Source organism: Meleagris gallopavo, unplaced genomic scaffold (assembly GCF_000146605.3).
Source record: "Meleagris gallopavo isolate NT-WF06-2002-E0010 breed Aviagen turkey brand Nicholas breeding stock unplaced genomic scaffold, Turkey_5.1 ChrUn_random_7180001957369, whole genome shotgun sequence".
Lineage (NCBI taxonomy): Eukaryota > Metazoa > Chordata > Aves > Galliformes > Phasianidae > Meleagris > Meleagris gallopavo.
In genome coordinates, this window is record NW_011217633.1 from 99806 (window position 1) to 119019 (window position 19214).

A 19214-nucleotide genomic window follows, 5' to 3' on the forward strand; every position below is an offset into this window, starting at 1 on the left:
TCCTCCGACCACGGGAGCGCGACTGCAGCTTCTCCCAGGAGAGCAACGCGGCAGCCGTAAGGTCAACCACTCTCATCCGTTGGATCCACTACATAAAAAGGACACCAAACTATCAGAGGGCATCCAGAGGAGGGCACGAAGATGGTGTTGGGTCTAGAGGGCAAGACGTACGAGGAGCAGCCCCAGGCCACTCTGTTTAACTGAGAGGAGACTGACACCACGCTCAGGGTTTGGGCTTGGGGAGCTCTCATGTTGAGCAGGGAGTTGGACTCGATGATCCTCACGGTCCCTCCCACCTCGTAAAATTCTACAATTCTATGGTTTTTCCTCTGCACCAAGAATTAGAGCAGCCAAGACATCGAGACGCTTTCTAGCATCAAGCAAACGTGAGCTTGCAGCAGCCAAAACACACAAAGGGCAGAGATAAGGGAAACCAGCACCATTCCCAGTATGGAATGGTTACACCGGGACCACGAGCTCTCTTACACATGGTGAACCCACTGCTAGATGCATTTAGCAAAGGTTACTCGCAAAATTCATTTCAAAGGTCACGAATTGAGTAATAATGACATCACCATTAGGGTCAAAAGCGCTCTGTTTCACCAAGGCCACTGCAGGCAGTGTTGATAAGCAGAGGTTTAACAGCATGCTCACAAGGCATGGTTTTACCTAAACTGTCACCACCACCACCCAGGAGCACAAGGACACACTGCAAAGTGCTTTTCCACATAATTGTTCTTCCAAGTGTCAGATCCTTCCTACCCAGGGGGTCTCCAAGGACTCTTTTCTAAGGGATCCCTTCTACCCAAAGGCTCACCAAAAGGGTCTTCCCAACCTGGGATCCTTTCAACCCAGCTATGGCTATTTTTTTTTTTTATTATTATTATTTTTTTCAAATAGTGTTGCCCTTGCAGTGTTGTTGTTGGATCTAACATCCAAAGTAAGTCCAACAAAAACCCCCAGCCATGGGCGACCCGAGGACTCAATGAATGAAGACAAGCAGGGGAAAACTGAGAGCGTTTAGCTCCCAGGTGAGGGCAGAAAGGTGCTGCCTACAGCCAGTAACTGGATGGTGTGAAGAAGATGAAGCCAAACCCCTCTTGGACATGCACAATGAAAAGAAAATAAAGTCACAACACAGGAAACTCTTCCCACTGGACAGCTGTGGGATGTAGGTATCTCCATCCTTGAAGAAGCTCAAAACTCAACCGAATGGGGCTTAAACAACTCAGTTCTGAAGTTGGCCATAGTCTAAGATCAGGATTGGGCTCAAAGCAAAGACGCCTTTTGGATGGCGGTTTCCCTCAGCACTACACCAGCTGGAAATGATGAGATGCTTTGGAAGAGTTCAACCAAGAAACTATATTTTCCTATACTATACTATATATTTTCCTAACTATATACACAGCTCCCAAAGAGCCTACGGGAGCAAAAATTCAAAGGAAATCCATAAAAAACATGATTTCCTAAACTTCAAAAGCTGTCGATCTGTGTAAGGGTCGATCGTCTGCATACACTGGAAGGATTCCCCTCCACCACACAATCCTCCAGGACGGGAGGGAGGATGCCTACCTGACCTCCAAAGCCCGTCTGCACCCTGCATCTCAGCAATATGGAATGGGGAGGGAGGTTCAGCCCTGCCTTCAGCCCTCCTGATCAACTGGGCTCTTCCTGAGGGTGAATACTTGGTGCAGACCAAAACCACACTCTCCCAAAAACAGAAGAAATCAAGCAAATTGGGCCAGAACTTGCAATACTACTTTCTGGACCAAGCTGAAAGTTTCCAAGAGCCTCCCAAACAAGCTGACCATCTCCAAAAGCCCTGCAACGAACCAACCTGTGGCGGTGTTTTTTGTTTTTTCCCCCTCCCACCATCTAAACGGGACAAAAAGAGGTATTTCAGTTCCTCTACTGCCATTTGAGCAGGGGGATATTAGGCAAGTGAGTAGGCTATAAGCAAGGGTTAGGCAAGGGCTGAGGTCTTGCATCATCTTCTGTGTAATGCAGGATGTTGCAAGGCATGAGTTAGCTCTGGAATTAAAGAGTAGCTCCTGCTCAGGGTGAAGCTTTCATCTTGGGTGTTTAATTTGAGAGCAAATGGTGCTGGAAGACTCTCTCATTGGCACCAGCAGCTTCTGCGTGTTGTAAATAGCCTGGAAGAAAAACCACAAATCTTCGGCTTGACGCGTGGCTTTCTGGAGTCCAAACACGCAGCAGTGACCCACGGTGCCAAAAAAACAGCAGACGGTGCGGTACAGCGGTGGGAAAACACTGCAGCCCCATGCCACCACCCCAACAGCAGGGATTGCTGCTGCTTTAGATGGCACAGGTTTGTGTTTTTCTTTCCAAACTAGAGCAACGAGGGTTCCCGTGCAAGGAATGCATGGCCTTGGGCTGAGAAGCAAAACAAAGCAACCTCACACACACACACAAAAAAAAGGGAGAGGGTACAACAGCTCTTCTCCCAACTCACCATTAATAGGAGCTGCAGTTCCTACATGAATGCAGAGCCTTTCCCTTTTGCAATGGGAGAAAGTTGCTTGCACCCCAACGCTCCCCTTCCACTGAGGGCACCCGAAGGAGCAGCCTGGTGTCCTGCAAACCCAAACCAAGACCTTCTGATGACATTGCTGCTCCAGCTCTCCAAGTAGGGCAGATTTCTCTTCCATCCCCAGAGGATGGCATCGCTGCTCAAACTCTCCAACACTGTTTCTGCCTCAAATCCCCAAGTAGGGTAGACTGTTCTCCATCAAAAGGACACGGCATTGCTCCTCAAGATCCTTGATGGTATTTCTGCTCCAAATCTTGAAGCAGGGCACAGCACTCCTCCATCCCAAGAGAATGGTATTGCTCCTTAAGCTCTCTGATGGTCTTTCTACCCCAAGTCTCCAAGTTGGGTGGACTACTCTCCATCGCAAGAGCACATCATCAATCCTCAATATCCCTCATGGTATTCCTGCTCCAAATCCTGCCTCAGAGCAAATTCTGCTCCATCCCAAGAGCGTGGCATCGCTTCTCTCCATCAGGAATCATCCCCCTGTGTCCCACGTGCGCGTCCGAACGCTCCCCGGGGCAGGACAAGACAATCGTGCTCTCCGTCCCTTTGCTGTGGCTTTGCCAGAGGCAAGCAGGAGATTCTGCTCACGCTCCTGAATACAGATGAGCTGGCGAGAAGACTTGGGCAGAGCCGTGAATTTCACATTTCCTCCTGAAAACGGATGTGTTTGGGGTCAGTTTTCCTCCTCCGGCACTGGTGAAAGATCCTGGCTGTCTGCAGACGGAAACGGGATGCGTTTCTCTCTCTTTCTGCACGATGGCAGCTCAGGGCTGCATTTAAGGACACTCCTAAGCCCCCAGGCAGGTGACCTTGAGGATAGGAGCTCTTCAAAGCCTGGCGTGCTGGCAGCACATCGCGTCTCATCTGACTCGAGCTTGGCCGGCTGCTGACGGAGCTGGGGATGGGGCTGCGAGTCACATTTACGTGTTCCGTTTGTGCTGCAGATGCAGAGCTGGAAATCAAGCTGGAAAACCCAAGGGTTGAGCAACCAGCATCCAAGCACCGATATTTCTGCTCCACAAGCAGGAAAAAAACACTGCGAAGAGCCCAAACCACAGCATTCCAAATGCGGCTCAGGACTAACAAACCAAAGGATCCCATGTTTTTGGTTGCTGCCATCCATCAGACAGTGCCCAATCCACTCTTTCAGGCTACACCAAGCTATAGTAAGAGCAGAACCATCCAAGTACCGAAGATACTTGGTCCCTTTGGTTCCTTGAGCTGCTTCATGGATCTGGAAATGACCCAAAGCGAGATGAAGGGTTGTACAGACAAGATAAATGCAGCGTGAAATTATAGAATTTATGTGAATTTATACGACCTAATAGACCAGCTCCAACCCACCCTGCTGAAAGCACACATGAAACATCCATTCTTGGAGACTGTCCCAGCGGAACCAAACGAGCAACCTGATCTTGGCTTTGGCATCCAACTCAACTCTCCCCAAAAAAAGCAATGAGGCTCAAAGCTGCCCAGCTCAATTCTCCACACCCAAAAAGGCATCGGAGCTCAAAAGCTGCCCAACTCAACTGCTGCTGAGAGCCCCAAGTCTCTCGCCCTTCTCAAAGACTCAGCCAGCCCTTGTCCTGAGCCTGACTTTAGGAGCAAAAGTGTCAAATCCTATTTCTATCCCTTAAAATTTCTATCCCTTCTATTCTCTCCACGCTCAGGGCTTGGGAAGACACGTGAGTTGTAGGAGCACCATCCAGAAGAGAAGTGAAGAAGAACAGGTCTGCCTGGCTGATGGGTCACTGCACTGCCCCACCGAGCTTTGGGAAACCCCATGGCTATGAGGGAACATCACAACAAGCACAACATCCTGGTTTCACCAAAGTGAGATCTTATGGCAAGAGGAACCGGCACCACGAGGAATCCCAGAGACGAGGACCTTCAGGCACTACCGAAATGCTTTGAAGTTGTGCAGAGATGCAAATACTCACAACTAATGGCCACAGAACAAGGATGAACACCGACACGGAACAAAACCATGGAGAACGGATCGCATCCAGAGCAAAGCCACCCTGAGTTACAACATCACGGAGACAAGACCACAGCCATCCCACACTCCCCATCCACCAGCAATGCCTGGCAATGGCCACATCCACGGGCACGAGGAAACCTTGAAAACCACTCCAATAGAAGGGGCTTCAGGGCGAGCACCAGCCTCCCCCCAGCTCCCACTTCCCCTAAAACCAAGCCTGCTCGTTTCCACCCCGTGTGCACTGAGCCACGCAGCGGGGAACCACGTTCCCATCCACCAAGAGTCCCGTGCACTGTCTAGACCCCAAACACAGAGATGTGCTTTCCCCTTACCTGGACGCCGTGCACCCCAAGAGCTCACACTGGCTCCCACCACGTGCGCGTCTCTTGCACGGGTTTTTCTGTCCCCACATCACAGCGGGCTCTCCCCCGAGCAGTTACAAAGGCAATGCCTGCTCAGGAAGTGGTCTGCGGAGGGCTGCAGGAGGTGGGGAACGGCACAGTGAGAGGGGAGGGCACTGGACGTGCTGACTCAGCAGCTGAGACGCACCGGCTCATCCTGGCTTCAGAACGCTTCGGCTGCTCCCACCCACCCCGTTCCCATTGCATGGCACTGCACGGATCTGACCAAAGGGGTTGCATCTCTCCACGAGACCGTTTTGGCTTCATGGGATTTTCTGCCATCGCTGTCACGCCCAGGCTTAACTCAAATAAATGGAAACGTGGGCCCAGTGTCTGCATTGAGCTTGTCTGTGCCCAGGCACGCAACATCCAGCGGCTCTGGAGAGCGCTGCAACTGGTCTGGACAGATCAGAACACGTTGCATCAGGACACAAATCCTACTCAAACCCTTCTGGAAAGGATCTGGAGCAAGCTCAGAGCTTTGGCACCCATTTACGCTCGTGAAAATATCTTCTCTTCCAGCTCAGATCCACCAACCTTCCAAAAGGGGGATCTGCAGGATGGCACAAACTCATCGCCCTCTGAGAGTGTGGGAGGAACAGTCGCCCTAATGCTAATTCTCACAACAGCAACCGAGTTGCAGCAAGCTGGGAACAAACAAACAAAAAACAACAACTGAGCTAAGCTAAACTAAAGCAGTGCTGCTGAAGGATGGAGCTGTAGGAAGTGCTGGCACAGGGCTGTCGGAGCTCCCCGGGATGTTTTTGGGATCCGCTGCGATCTCACAGAGCTCCAGTGAACATCTGGATCGGGGAGAAGCAGGGATGCTGCTGAGTGAGGCTGAGCTCAATGGGGATGTGGGCACCCATCCCACTGTGGCACTGGGATGTCTCCCCTGGGGGGATGAACTGCACTCAACCCCAAATGGAACCGGGGGCAAATCCAGCAAGAGGAAGAAGGTAAAGCTGGGAACACAGCAGCTCATTCCACCAGGAAAAAGCCCCCGCAGGGAGGAAGGGCAATGTTTGCGGGTCCTACAGACACACCACAACCTCAGTCGCATCCCACCGACGCTCCCAGGTCCCTCCAGCCCTTGCAGGGCCACCAAGGGCAGAGAGAGGGCAGAACCAGTGTGGGTTCTCTACCAAGAAGGGGGTCGATCTGACAAGGGACAGAGCCAGAGAAAGTGGTGGTGCTGCCAGCCAGGAGGAAGAGCTGAATGCCGTCCCAGCACCGGGGTGATAATCCTGCATCACCCCGGGATTCTGCATCGCTGCTGCAGTGAGAAAGGACGGGGAGTCCCAAAAGAGCCAAGAAATTAGGATGAGCTGAAGGAAAAAGGCTCCTGGAAGCTCACAAGCTGCACAGTAGAAGACCTCAGTGGCTGCATGGAAGTCACGAGTCACTCACAGTGTTGGGAGGGGAGGGGGGAGGAAACAAAAAAAAAAAAACAACACAAAACCAAAGAAAAAAAAAACCAAGAAAAAAAACAAGAAGAAAAACCCAACTCAACCACAGTTTGCAACCTGCAGAGCACAGCCGGCTCTGCAAAGCGCCGCCGAGCAGCAGCGGAGCAAAGCCAACCCCTTGTCAGCAACCCGAGCTCGCTCCGCAGGCGTCTGCTCCCTGCTGGAACCCAACCCAGACGGAAAAAGCTCCCGTTTCTCCCCAAAACGCACCGCTTGGCACGGCGAGGAGCCTCGGGGTGAGCTGGGAACGCTCTGGAGGGGTTTGCTGCTTGCAAACAGCGTTAATCGAAACCGAAACAGGTGTGAGCGCGGGGAGCAGCGGCCGGTGCCACGAGCCGCCGAGCAGCGTGGCGTGTTTGGCTTGGCACAGCCATGTGGAACCCGACACTGCGCTGCTCTCCCCTCCCAGCACTGAGGCTGAGGACACGCGTTCGCTTTGGGGTTTCCTTTGGGTTTTCTCCTGTTCGAAATGGGGAAAATCCGCCGGATGGAGTCCAGGGCCTTGTTTGAGTTATCAGATGTATTCTAATTACCGGAGGTGTGATTACCGTTTGGGGCTGTTCCTGCGGTCAAAACCCTCTGTTTTCCTGCTGCTTTCCAAAAGTCACAACTGTGTTCCTCCCCAGTTTGCAGCTGGTGCTCCCCATAACGACCCTCATAGCAAATCCCAAGCTCTGCGTCCTGCAAACATTCCCATCTTATCTCCGTTTCCCAGCTGGTGTTCCTCCCAATGGCCATTCCCTTCTTTCTCACCCCACTCCCGTTTTCCACCCCATGGCGTTTCGGGTTCGTCACCACACGGGACACTCAGTTGGAGGAGGAACCTGAGCAGCTTTTGGGTCCCGTTCGGTTCATCTTTCACCTTGCTGGAGCTTTGCCACAACAGCGACCCAACGGGTGGTGGTGACCCAACGGCGACCCAACTCTGCTCTCCTGATCGCAGAGTTGTTTAAAATGTGAAAATCCATGATTTGAAGCCCAAAACGGCTGCTGACAAGGGCTGCAGGCTGCGTCCAGAACGTCCAAAGCTTACAAGAGTTTCAGTTGGGTGGTTTGGGGGCTCTCAGCAGCCCGGTCCCAGGGCTGGATAAGGAAGGAGGAGGAGGATGCTCCTTCTTCTGCTGCGCTCAGATCCCGACAGCACCAATCCCATTCAACCTAGCGATGCAGTTCCAAGCCCCAAAACTCCACAAAACCCCATTCCTTTACCCCACGGACCCCCCGGGGCTCTTCTCCCCGAGGTGTTTCCACACCTACGTTTCTCCCATCACAGAGCTTTGTTTGAAAAACAAAAGCCAAGTGCGAATGAGCGCTGCCTGCAGGCACACGGTCTCCTTTCAGCCCTTTCACCTTTTCAGAGGCCATTCCCAGCTGCTGAAAACCTTTCCCCCCCACCCTCTCCTTATCAGGGCCCTGAGCAAATCCATTCTCTCAACCCCTCGCTGCTCCATCCAGCTTTAAGCAAGATTTATGGGGCGGGCGGCCGAAACTTTCCTCATCAGCAGAGGACACGTCCAGCACCGAATGAAAGGATTGTTTCTCTCCAGGCTGCTTGAAAGCCATCCAGACTCCGTTGCAAGCTCCTCTCGTTTGGATCCATCCCTATTCCAGCTTCCAGCAGATCTCGGCACGCGCACAGCTCCCATCGAAGTGGCTCTGTTTCAGCAGCAATGAGCACGAGCAATTCACACTGCCACCTCCTTTCTTCAAACCCCGAATCCCACACCCTGATCCACTTCTTCCTCTGTCTGCTGGCACGTGTTGGCTTCACCATTGCTAAGCAAGGCTTCAATCAACTAAAAAGCAACAACAGCGAGTCCTGAGAAGCTCAGCTCTTGTCTATTTGCTGTATTGGCAACGTGGGGAGACATAAAGGGATTTTTGGATGCTGTAATGCCATAGAAAACCCTCAGTTGGGATCAGCGGGGATCAGCTCCTCGCCAACGGGATCAGCTCCTCGCCAACGGGATCAGCTCCTCGCTGTTTGCTACTGTCAGCCTTTAACAAGCTGTCCTCTCCGATTGCAGCCGGAGCTGGGAATGCTCATTAATCCCACTGTCACACAGCTATGCCAACCAGCTGGACTGGCCCTTGGCTGGGGGACGAGCTCCCGAGGATGCCAAGTGTTGGGTTATAACAGTGAGCACCGCTGGGTTATAGAATCATAGAATCATTAAGGTTGGAAAAGACCTCTAAGGTCACCAAGTCCAATCATCAACCCATTGCCACCACGTCCCTCCATGCCACACGTCCAGGATGATGACACCACCACTGCCCTGGGCAGCCTGTGACAATGCCTGAACACTCTTTTGGAAAAGAGATTTTTCCTAATGTTCAGTGGGAACCTTCTCTCCTCCGGATGGAACAATCCCAGTTCCTTCAGTCGCTACCCATCAGAATGGTTCTTCAGAACCCTCACAGCTTCACTGCCCTTCTCTGGACACACTCCAAGGCCAAAAAGTGCCTTTCTTGAAGTGAGGAGCCCACACTTAACACAGTTATTTGAGGTGCATTATCACAGCAAGCACCCACTGGGTTGCCATCATGGACAGACCCCATGGGGTTGCCATCACAACCATCACCCACTGAGTCACCATCACCCACTGGGTCACCACCATGGCTATCGACTACTGGGTCGCCATCATGGCCACCACCACTGGGTCGCCACCATGGCCACCACCACGGCTATCGACTACTGGGTCGCCACCATGGCCACCACCACGGCTATCGACTACTGGGTCGCCACCATGGCCACCACCACTGGGTCACCATCATCTTCTGGGTTGCCATCATGGCCATCACCACCGGGTCACCATCACCTACTGGGTTGCCATCATGGCCATCACCACTGGGTCACCACTGTGGATGGAGCCCATAGGATCACCATCGCGGTGATCCAGCAAGATGGAAGATGGACCAAGATTGGAACCAAATGCTGTTAAGATCCCTCCTCCATCTAAGTATCTCAGGTGGAGAAAGACTCTAACCATCACAGGGTGGAAAATGGGATCCCGGGGTGAGAAAGAAGGGATTGGCCATTCGGAGGAACATCAGTTGGGAGATGGAGATGAACTGAGAATATTCACATGATTCTGCTTGCCAGAGATTTGTGGAGACCATCAGGTGCAAACTGGGGAAGAACACGTTGTGATTTTTGGGAGACAGCGAGAAAATGGAGGATTTTGATCACACAAACAACCCTAAATAATAATCACACCTCCAATAACTATGATAATGCATAACTAGAATAACGCATCCAACAATACGGTTATGAGGAGGACAAACCAGACGCAGAGCAGTGGGGCAGCAGCAGAGGAAGGGAAGCAGCAGCTCATTTCCACCCTAGCAACAAACCCACATGGGATAAGCTCCCCCACAACAAGGTCGCCATGTCCCAAAACCAACCATTTCCCCTCCCAAAAAAATGCTGCAAAGCACCGAATGGATCAAATCCAGCATCCTGATGACATACGTACGTGGTGCCACATATTCACTGTATAAACTCAAAAATAATTTCCTCCTCAGCAGCAAATGCTGGAGAAGGATAAGCATGGCCCCACGCCGAAGCATGAGCTCATTGTGCTGGGGCTGGGAAAAGGTGACGGTATCTCTGTCCCCAGCTTGACCCTGTCTTACAAAAAGGGTCGCTGCCACATCCACATACCCTCTATTCTCTCCCAGATAGGTTTTATACCAACTGATATCAAAGAAAAAAGAAAAAAAAAAGAGGTTTGAGCTGTTTGCTGAGTTTTTCCGGACATCTGGCAGCTTGGATGAAGAAGCCTGGGCTGTGGGGTAGAATCAAAAACAGCCCCCAAACCACGACACGCCGCACCCTCAGCTTATAGGTGCAAGGCCAAAGGCTTGCCCCATGCCCAAGCCTGGCTTTGCACAGCACAAACCAACCTTACACCCAGAGCAGGGGACAGACGTGGCCGCGTCCTACTTTGCACAGCAGCAGGAGAACCCACAGCCGTGCCCCTGGCTTATTTTTAAACCACGGCCCCGTTTGCGTGAGCAGCAGCACAGGGGACCGGGCCTGGGGACGTTATTTATAGCTGCCACGGAGTGGCACAGCAGCTGCTTGCTGCTCCTTGCACGGCCCCATAGCAAGGGGGGCAGAGCCCACCCCCCCTCGCCTTTGGGGCTCCAGCTTTGGGGTCCAAAAGGGGCCAAGAAAACACCTCCATGGACTCTTGCCCCATTCTTTTGGTGGCACATTTGGAGATCAGGGCACAACAAAGCTCCCAGCCCATGGGGACGTGGCCATGCTTGCAAGCAACCCCACAACCCAACCTCTGCCTTGCTCCCAAACCCTCATCCTGATGGCCACCAATCCCACAAGCCTTTGAGGAGAGAGCCCTCCACGAGGCTGCGTTGGAGGACACGCCACGTGCAGTTTTTCCATGTAACTGTAGGGTCACCAAGTGCACTCCAGGTCCCAGCTCCAGCTACGCTCTGTCTGTTGTCTTGGACTCCAGCGTTGGGTTATTTATTTGCTAAGCAACAACATGACATCTTTCCTGGCACGGCTCGCAGGCTACGAGGCTGATGGCACGAGCAAGGTTACCGGGACTGCACGCTCAGCTCCTCGACGAAGGGAATCCTACATCCATCAGCATGGAGAACGCATTGAGAAACTGCCACGTTGCTCCTCGTCCGCGTAGAAAACTCCATAAAGGCTTCAGGTCTCTGGAGGAAGGCAGCAGGGACTGTCCCCAGGCGTTAAGGCAGGAGATCAGCGTGAGCTGCGCCCGCTCGGTCCGTCCTGTGATCGCCTATCTTTCTTGGACCGAGTTCAAAGGCGGCCGTGGAAACAAAGCGTTGGCAAACACACCTTGGGAAGGGCTTGGGAGAAGGGCTGGAGGCCACCAGAGCTTTCTGCAAAGCCCCACAGCCAACTCAAAGCACCGCTTCCTGTTGGGATCGGTGCTGCAAAACCAACGTGTTTCTCCCCGGAATTCATCCCGATATCTTGAAGTTAGGAACAAGGACAGCATCTCAAGGTCTCGCCTCCCCACCAGCCTCAGATCTCAGACAAACGTAGATCGTGCAGAGTTTTGGCCTTCTCAACGTCCTCACTGAATTTTCCAGGCTCCTACAGAGCTCCAGCTCTGTGCAAGATCCTACACACAGAGAGGGGCAATTTTGGGGTAGGATCAGCGGGGCCAGGGAGCAGCACCACAAGACTCCCAGTGGGGCAGAACTGAGGTCTTCAAGCTAAGAGAGAGCTTAAGGATTGGGATAAAACTGTGCTGAGCTTTGGCCAAGCCAGGATCTGCTCCAGGATCTCCCAAATCCTGCATTCCGTGTGGGCATCCATCCCCATTCCCTACGCATCCACACGGCCCCAGAGCTGAGCTTACACCAATTTCTTTGCCTTTCTGAGGGTCCATTCAACGTTTCCAACTAAACTCCCACCAACCTGGACCAGGACAGACACACAAACTCAACCAAGAGCTCTCTGCAGATCCCCATGGCCAACCCCAAGTGCCATTTCCCACCTGAAGTGCTTCCTATTGGGATTCACCTTGCAAAATCAACACGTTTCCCCCCCAAAAAAAACTCACTCCAATACTCATTTTCACCCCAAACACTCCTAAAACTCAGTCCAACATCTTGAAGTTCAGAACTAGAACAGTGCCATGATGCCTCACCTCCCCACCAAGCCCCAGACCTACCCACCATTTCTCACTTCCTATTGGGATCCACCTTGCAAAACCAAGATGTTTTTCCCCCAGAACACATTCCAGCACTTTGCAGTGAGGAACTGGGACATCCAGGTTAGCATAACAAAAAAAAAAAAAAAAAATCTAATCACCAAAGTCACCTCGTTTATCACCAGACCCTTCTTGGAAGTCATCAAGGCAGGAGAAACCCACAAAACCAACTCAAATCTAGCATTCTGCTCCGGGAGGCCCGAGGACCCAATCCAGCACGAGGGTGAGAGCTGAGGCTCTCAAATTTCCCAGGAAAAGTAAAATTTATCCATTTTTCCTGCACACAAATGAGTTGTCATCGTGCCCCAGATGCATCCACAGCACTGATGCTTTTCTGTCTTTTCCCCCCGTCTCCATTGTGCCACCTCAGTTATCCAAGCACTCTGCAGGTTGTGTTCTTTTAAGTGAAAAACAAAAAAAACAAACAAAACAAAACAACAACAAAAAAAAATCTCATCTTTGCCCTTTTTTCTCTCGGCTCCCATCCCCTCCACAAAAAAGGCACTCCATGCCACCATCCCCAGAAAAATGACCCAAATTTGGGGAATTCCATCCCAGCATTTTTTCCTTGCAGCAGCACAACCCCGCCATGACCTTACAATCACGTCCCTGGAAAAGCCCTAACGAGTTCTGCTTTAATGATAGCAGTGGCCCATGGGGGACCAAGGACACCCACGAGGACAGATTCCATGCCCAACAAATCGCTGTGGAGCTGCACTGTCCCCAGTCCCATCGGGTTTTTCTCCAGCTTGCAGGTAGCAAAGAATGCAGGGAAGGGAGCTGCAAGGGGAAACTGAGTCACAGAGCAGCGCAGCTTGAGGTTATCCCTTTTTTCCTCCTCTTTTAAGAGGACTTGGGCCAGATATCAGAATCAGGATGCGGCCAAACTGTTCCCCAGCAGCAATTAAGACCCAAACCAAGGACAACGTTGTCCCCAACCTCCTGTGGCCACAGGTGGAGACAATTCCCAAACACAGCTGCACCCCGTCACTGTTATTCCGGACATTCAGTGACTCCTGTGGGTGCATTTTGGCATAAAATCTCCCCCAACCTGCAGCCCCTTGACATCCCAGCTGAGCACAAAGGCAAACACGGCCCCGAAGCTCTAAGGCGTGACGCCGGGCTCGAGTGGGCTCTTGAGTTTCATTCCAGCAGAAAGAAAAAAAAGAAACACAAAAAAAAGAAAAAGAATAAATAAAACATTAAAATACCAACTTCAGGAGGGCTCAACCTTTCCCAGGAATGGATCTCAGTTCAATTGGAGCTCAGAGGGATGAATGGAAAGTCATTCCCGACCTGCAACGGCGGTTCTCGCAAGAGAAGGGGATGCAGAAGTAGGGATTAAAATGGAAAAAGAGGAGAAATTATCCCAAAAGGTGGGGAACCAGGAGGGACGTGGAGGTGGGACGCTGGCTGTGCCACACGCAGCCCAGCGGGGCATTGCCCTCCCTGTCAGACCTGTATACATCAAACATGGCACCTCCCCAGCCTCCTTCCCTTTCTCCTCTTCCTCAGCGGGTTGGGCTGTTCCTCCCAGTTGGTGATTTGGGATGAAAATGCCCCTTTTCAGCCTGGTGAGCACTGAGATGTTGTCTATACCCAAACCTGAACCAGTTGAACCAGTTTGACACACGGCACTGGTTGGAAATCCATACCTGGGCTTTCAGCGGGGTATGAAGTGTCCCCAGGGATGAAATCGTGTCATGCGCAGGACCTTGGGGACACCCCACACCACAGCCCAATGCAGAATGTCCCAAGACTGGGGACCTTGGGGCACCTCTCATTACCAAATGGATGTCCCCACGTTGGGGACCTCACGACACCCCAGGTTGCTACAGAAATCCCACAGAGGGATGCCTCAATACTGGGGACAACTCCTACCATCACAGCTGGATGTCCCTGCGTTGGGGACCTCACGTCACCCTACACTGCCACAGCAACCCTGAAGTTGGATGCTCTGATGCTGGGGGAGGATCATGGAAACCCCTCTCACTGCCACATAATCCCAAAGTTGGATGTCCCGACAGTGGGGACCTCGTGACACCCCACGCTGCCACAGCAACCCCAAAGCAGGCTGTCCCATTGCTGAGGGGAACCTGGGGACACCTGAAACTGCTACAGCAATCCCAAAGCAAGACATCCCTGCACAGGAAACCTCACGGCACCATTCCCAAACAGCTTCCACTCTCAGCAAGCCCCAAATCCCCGCCTGCCCCTTCCTGATCACTCACCTGCGGGGACACAATGGGGACGAGACAATGGACACCAACCAGCAGGACAAGGGAGAGCTCAGCACAAAGCTCAGCGTGCTGCGACCTCGGCTCCAACAGCCCTGCCCCAACTCTGCTGATATGGGGAGGAAACCCCCCGGGCCGGGGCTGATAAGGGTCCCGTGATGCAGGGGGTGCACGGAGAGTTGCAAATGCAGCCAGAAGATAAGGGCTTGGGATTGAGATCTGAGTGTGCTGCTCACTCAGCCCCAAAGGAGGGAGGGGACCGCAGAGCATCTCCCCGTTTCCCTCCAGGAAAACACAGTTTGAAACTATTTATTGCCCAAATTGCTTCTGGGAGAGCACAAACAGAGCCCAAAGAGCTTCTCACGGAGGAAAGAGGAGACACGAAGCCACCAAAATGCAAAGGGTTTCCATCGGGATTTCTTCCTTCCGCTCCCAACGTTGCCTCGGTGCTCGTGAAGTTCTGAGCACCCCAGGGTGATGCCCTGGGGTGAAATCACCCAAACCAGAGCGTGAGGCTCCCCTGAGCAAGGTAGGGAACCCAGGATATTGCCAACACGGAGACACTGCGCACTGCTCCACACCACATCTGCCTTCCTTCAGGGATTTTTAAGGGGAAAAAGCCCTGAATTCTGCTCAGCACCAAGCAGGATTTGCCCTCCAGCTCAGCACAGGAGGAAAACGCCCTGCCCTAAACCTCACGCCTGGCTGCCCCGCGTTGCTCATTCTTCAAACACTCCTTCCCCCTCCGTGAGTTAATTTTCCACCCGCTGCGGACAGCGGAGGAACTGAGAGCCACCTTCCAGCCAGGAGTTAATTAACGAGGCCAATCACCAACCAGCATCCAGAAGGAAAGAGGGAAGGAAGGGAGGGCTGTGAACGTGCAGGATGGACGCAAGCACCCCACCAGCGCTCAGCATCCAAACGATGCAAAAGTTTTGGAGGATGCAGGGATGGCACGGAGACGTGGACACCCTCAGAGCAGACGAGGGAAAGATGCTGGAAAATCAGGGATTCAGGGAAAAGCAGCAGCTGCGAGGGGCTGCCCTGCAGGAACAGAGCTTGGAAAACACAGAAAATATCCCCAAAGCGCAGCAGCATTGCTGGCACACATCCAGAGCCCTCGGAGTAGGATTTGCCATTGGGGTCACCGATGGGTAACGGAGATGCTCAACCCAACCGGGCGCAGGCGGCGGCGTTTCAGCCCCAGAGATACCCGAGAGCAGCCACAGATGGCAGTTCTGACTCACCAAGCACGCCCAAAAGTTGGGTTTGCTGCAGCAAGGGGGGCTCAGCGCTGCCCAGGTGCATCCTGAGCTCCCGAGGTGACACACATCACACATGGCTGCAACCCAACGCTCCGCCTATGAGAGCTTTTGGGGCACACGGTGGGTCCTAAACATCAGATCTTTGCCAAGATGGCCCTCAAGTGCCAGCTGTTGAGAGTTGGCTCTTCCCATGGAACAGATCCTGGTGCCAGCAGTCTCAACGATGGAGATGTGACCTCAGTGGGTTACCAGAGGTCCTCAGACAGGTCCCTGGCCACCTCATATCCTTCCACTGAGGGTGATGGCACGCATCCCATTTGGGGTCCCCCAATAAGGCCCAAGTGGGGTTTGGCACCACCTGCCTCTGGTGCTGAACCCAGACACGAGTACCCAGCTTTCTCATTTTACCACAACCCCAAGCCTTAAATCCACACCTCTCCCACCCCACCGCAGCTCCGCTTCCCCCAAATCCTCAACATCTCGTGGCAAAACCGTCTCCAAACCACACAAGGAAAGAACCATCAATAACCAGAGCTGGGCAACACCAGCAAGACCCGGGCTGCCAAACAGCCAACAGACAAAACCAACGCAACCCCAAACCCAACCGTGGCCATGCAAGAGATGCCACCAGCCCGCAGCAGAACCCAAGGGGACTCACCGGCCACGTCGCAGGCTTCCAGGGCGATGTCGGGCTCTTGGCGAGACAGCGGAGAGAAGAAGACGGGGTCTTCTTGTAGGGGACAGAGATCAGTGCCAGAGGGTCCCTTCGTGTCCCTGCTCATTGTCACCAAGTCATCAGCGGTGTAGAAGGCAGCTTCGTCGAGCTCCGTCCCCACTTCCACCGATGTCCCAGATAGAGCCGCGCTCTCCAGAGGCTTTTTTGCATCTTTCACAAAAGCAGCTCTTCGCTCTTCACCTTGGGGGCAATCGGGGGCAGCAAAATTCTCTTTGTTTGGCTCCAGTGGCATTAGCAGAGCTCTGCTTCCATCTCCCTGGCGCTCTCGCTGTTGCTCTGATAAAGTAGGGACAGCTTTCTCCATCCCTCGCTGATTGTGCTGTGTCACTTGGAAAAAAACACCGCGCTGGGACTCGGGAGGGTTGATGGCCAGGGACAGCCGGAAAAATCTATGAGAAACAGAGATAAGAGAGGGGAAAATGAGAGGAGCATGGCTTCACCGAGGCGGAGGAGGCTGTGAGAGCAGCGAGCAGCTCCTGAAAACCCAGCAGGCTCCATCCAAGCTGCTGTTCCCAACGCTGCCCTCTGCTCGTCCCTTATTTGCTGCTTCCCAAGTCAAGCCCTGGGTAAGATTTTGGGTCCCATCGCTCGTCCTCTGCACAGCGCCGGGTCCATCCTGGAGGTGATGCAACCAATACGAAGCTTTCCCTCCCCCGTCCCACTATAGAGAGGGAAGGCAGACAGCGTCCCTGGGCTTTGGGACCATCCATCTCCTCTACCCTCGCAACGAGCCAGAGAAAACCCTCAAACCCACTACTTCCCCCCACAAGTGCCCAAGTCCCATAATGTTGCAGCTGGAAAGAGCGCAGTTTGAACCCCCAAAGACCCCTGGTTCCCAAAATCTGGGGGTCTTTGGGATACTGCAGACACTGAGCGGAGTTAAAGGAACAGAAACATCCTGGCCACGGGCGCTGACCCCACTGCCAACGCCAGAATTACCCCAAATCCAAGAAATCCTCTATCCCCACGCTGACTTAAACCGTACGGATCGAAGCAAATTGGGGACCCTGCAAGGGTCCCAGCGAGCCAGGTGACTTCGCCCCCCTAAAACCAACGCATTGCCCCCAAACCCACAGTGCTGCTCGGTGCTGTGCTGCAAGCAGGAGTTGTAGAGGGGGCTGAGGGGGGATGAGAATCACCTGGAGGAAGGGAGATCTCTGCCACGGGTGCAGGGCGGGGGAAAAAGAAGAAAGCGATGCTAAAAAGCGCAGCTTATCGGCTGGATAAAGGCACCCGGGGAGAGCCAAGGAGCTAAATTTACACAGCCAGTGAAGGAGAAGGCAGGGAGACTATAAATACCTTCAAGGTAACAATGCAAATGAAGAGAGGGAATTATTCGAGCTGTTATCAGCCACCGTAGCCCGAGGCCGTGGGAGGAGAACGGCGGAGCCAAGCGGAGGCACGATGACCCCAAAACCCTCTTCTTTCCTCCTAAAAGGCCACTTTGCTGCCTTCACTCCTGTGGTGGGGCAAAGCTCCCCAACGCTTGGGCTACTTTGTCCCCAGAGAGATTTAAAAAGCCCTAAAAATACCCCAAAATCTGGTGCCATCATCGCCTTTATGCCGGAGCATCGGGGCTCAGCTCCTGTAGTTGGATTTGGGCACCCAGTGGAACCCCCAAGGCACCCAGTGCTCACGTGCATTGGATGACTGCATTTCCAAATCGGGTCTTGGAACTGGAAACATTTTGCACCCAACGCCACCATCCCAAAGCTGCTGGGTAGAAGATGCTCAGCCAGGATAAAGCCAGTTCCCATGGAAAATTCCCCGTTTTCCTTGCTTGAATCCAGCTGCAGGACGCGGAGGGATGTGGGACATCCTTTTGGTGTCACCCCCGATTTCCCATCACGTCGGCCAGGTGCAGCCGGATGGACCACTCACCCCTCAGCCCCAGATCAAAGCACGCCCCCAAAAGCTGATAAATCCACCCTTAACTCAAGAGCAGGCTTCAATTTCATGGCAGGAGCCAAAGGAAAACAACGGCCCATAGATGAGCCCGTTGCCTCCATGCCAAGCACTGGGCGCCGTGAGCGATAAGTGGTGGCAAAGAGAGACTCGAAGTGAGCAGGATTGGACCCAGGCAGCACCGAGGGCTCAGCAGTGCGGAGACTTCACCCGAAGCCTGGGAGAAGTTGGAGCAAAAGGAGGGAAATCGCCCCAAAACGCATCAACCCCATTCCTAAAATTGTGACACGATGATGGACGGGCTGACGGCAAAACGAGAGCCGTCCTCCCTGCGGAGGGATCCGTCGGGGTGAAAAATTATCTGAAATAAAGCAAAACAACCTGAAGAGCTCTTTTTGGTTCCCCTTTGGACACAATGCAGCGCCCCAGTTTGGCCCTCCCAGCCCTACAGCATCCCACACTGAGCCCAAACCCCGGTGCGCCGACCCCGACATCGCAAGAAACCTGGATTTTGGGTAAACCCCCCAAGAACCAACGCTGGGCACACTGGAACTGATCCCACGGCCCTTCTCTCCTCCCCCTCCTCCACAAGTATGGGTTTTTTGGGAAGAGCTGAAGCCCCCCTGCTCCAGGAAAGGGCTTTTTCCCTTTGCAAGACGCTCTGGTGTCCCTCCTCTCCATAGGGACCAACCGCTGCCCTTCATCTCCCAGCTCTCGGTTGGGTTTCTGAGTCCGATGGGGGAGGAAAAGAGAGATCCCCCCCACCCCACACCAACCTCAGCAGCTCAGAAACCCACGGGGAAAGGCAGCGGATGCCTCCATCCTAAAAACCCCCGGTTTCAGAGAGCTTGGGGTCGGTTCCGTCGCACCACCCAACTGTTAACCCATTTAAAAACCCCAAATCCCAGCAATTTCTGGGCTCTAAAAAGCAAAAAACCAAAAA

The 19214-nt window shown here is 53.3% G+C and overlaps 1 protein-coding gene across 5 annotated transcripts in view; it reads right to left on the minus strand.

Annotated features, from left to right (window-relative positions):
- Nucleotides 1–19165, minus strand: part of WIZ (WIZ zinc finger) — a 42554-nt gene extending 23389 nt beyond the window's left edge. Inside the window, exon 1 of one of the 5 annotated variants that reach the window (XM_031557769.1) lies at nt 16289–19165. In XM_031557769.1, the coding sequence (XP_031413629.1) occupies nt 16289–16670 (382 nt within the window). In that variant the 5' untranslated portion in view covers nt 16671–19165. Of the gene's footprint in view, nt 1–2473; nt 3443–4870; nt 4950–16288 lie in introns of those variants that run through there. The other 4 variants (XM_031557771.1, XM_031557772.1, XM_031557770.1 and 1 more) reach the window with 4 other exon arrangements.
- Nucleotides 19166–19214: the final 49 nt, after the last annotated feature.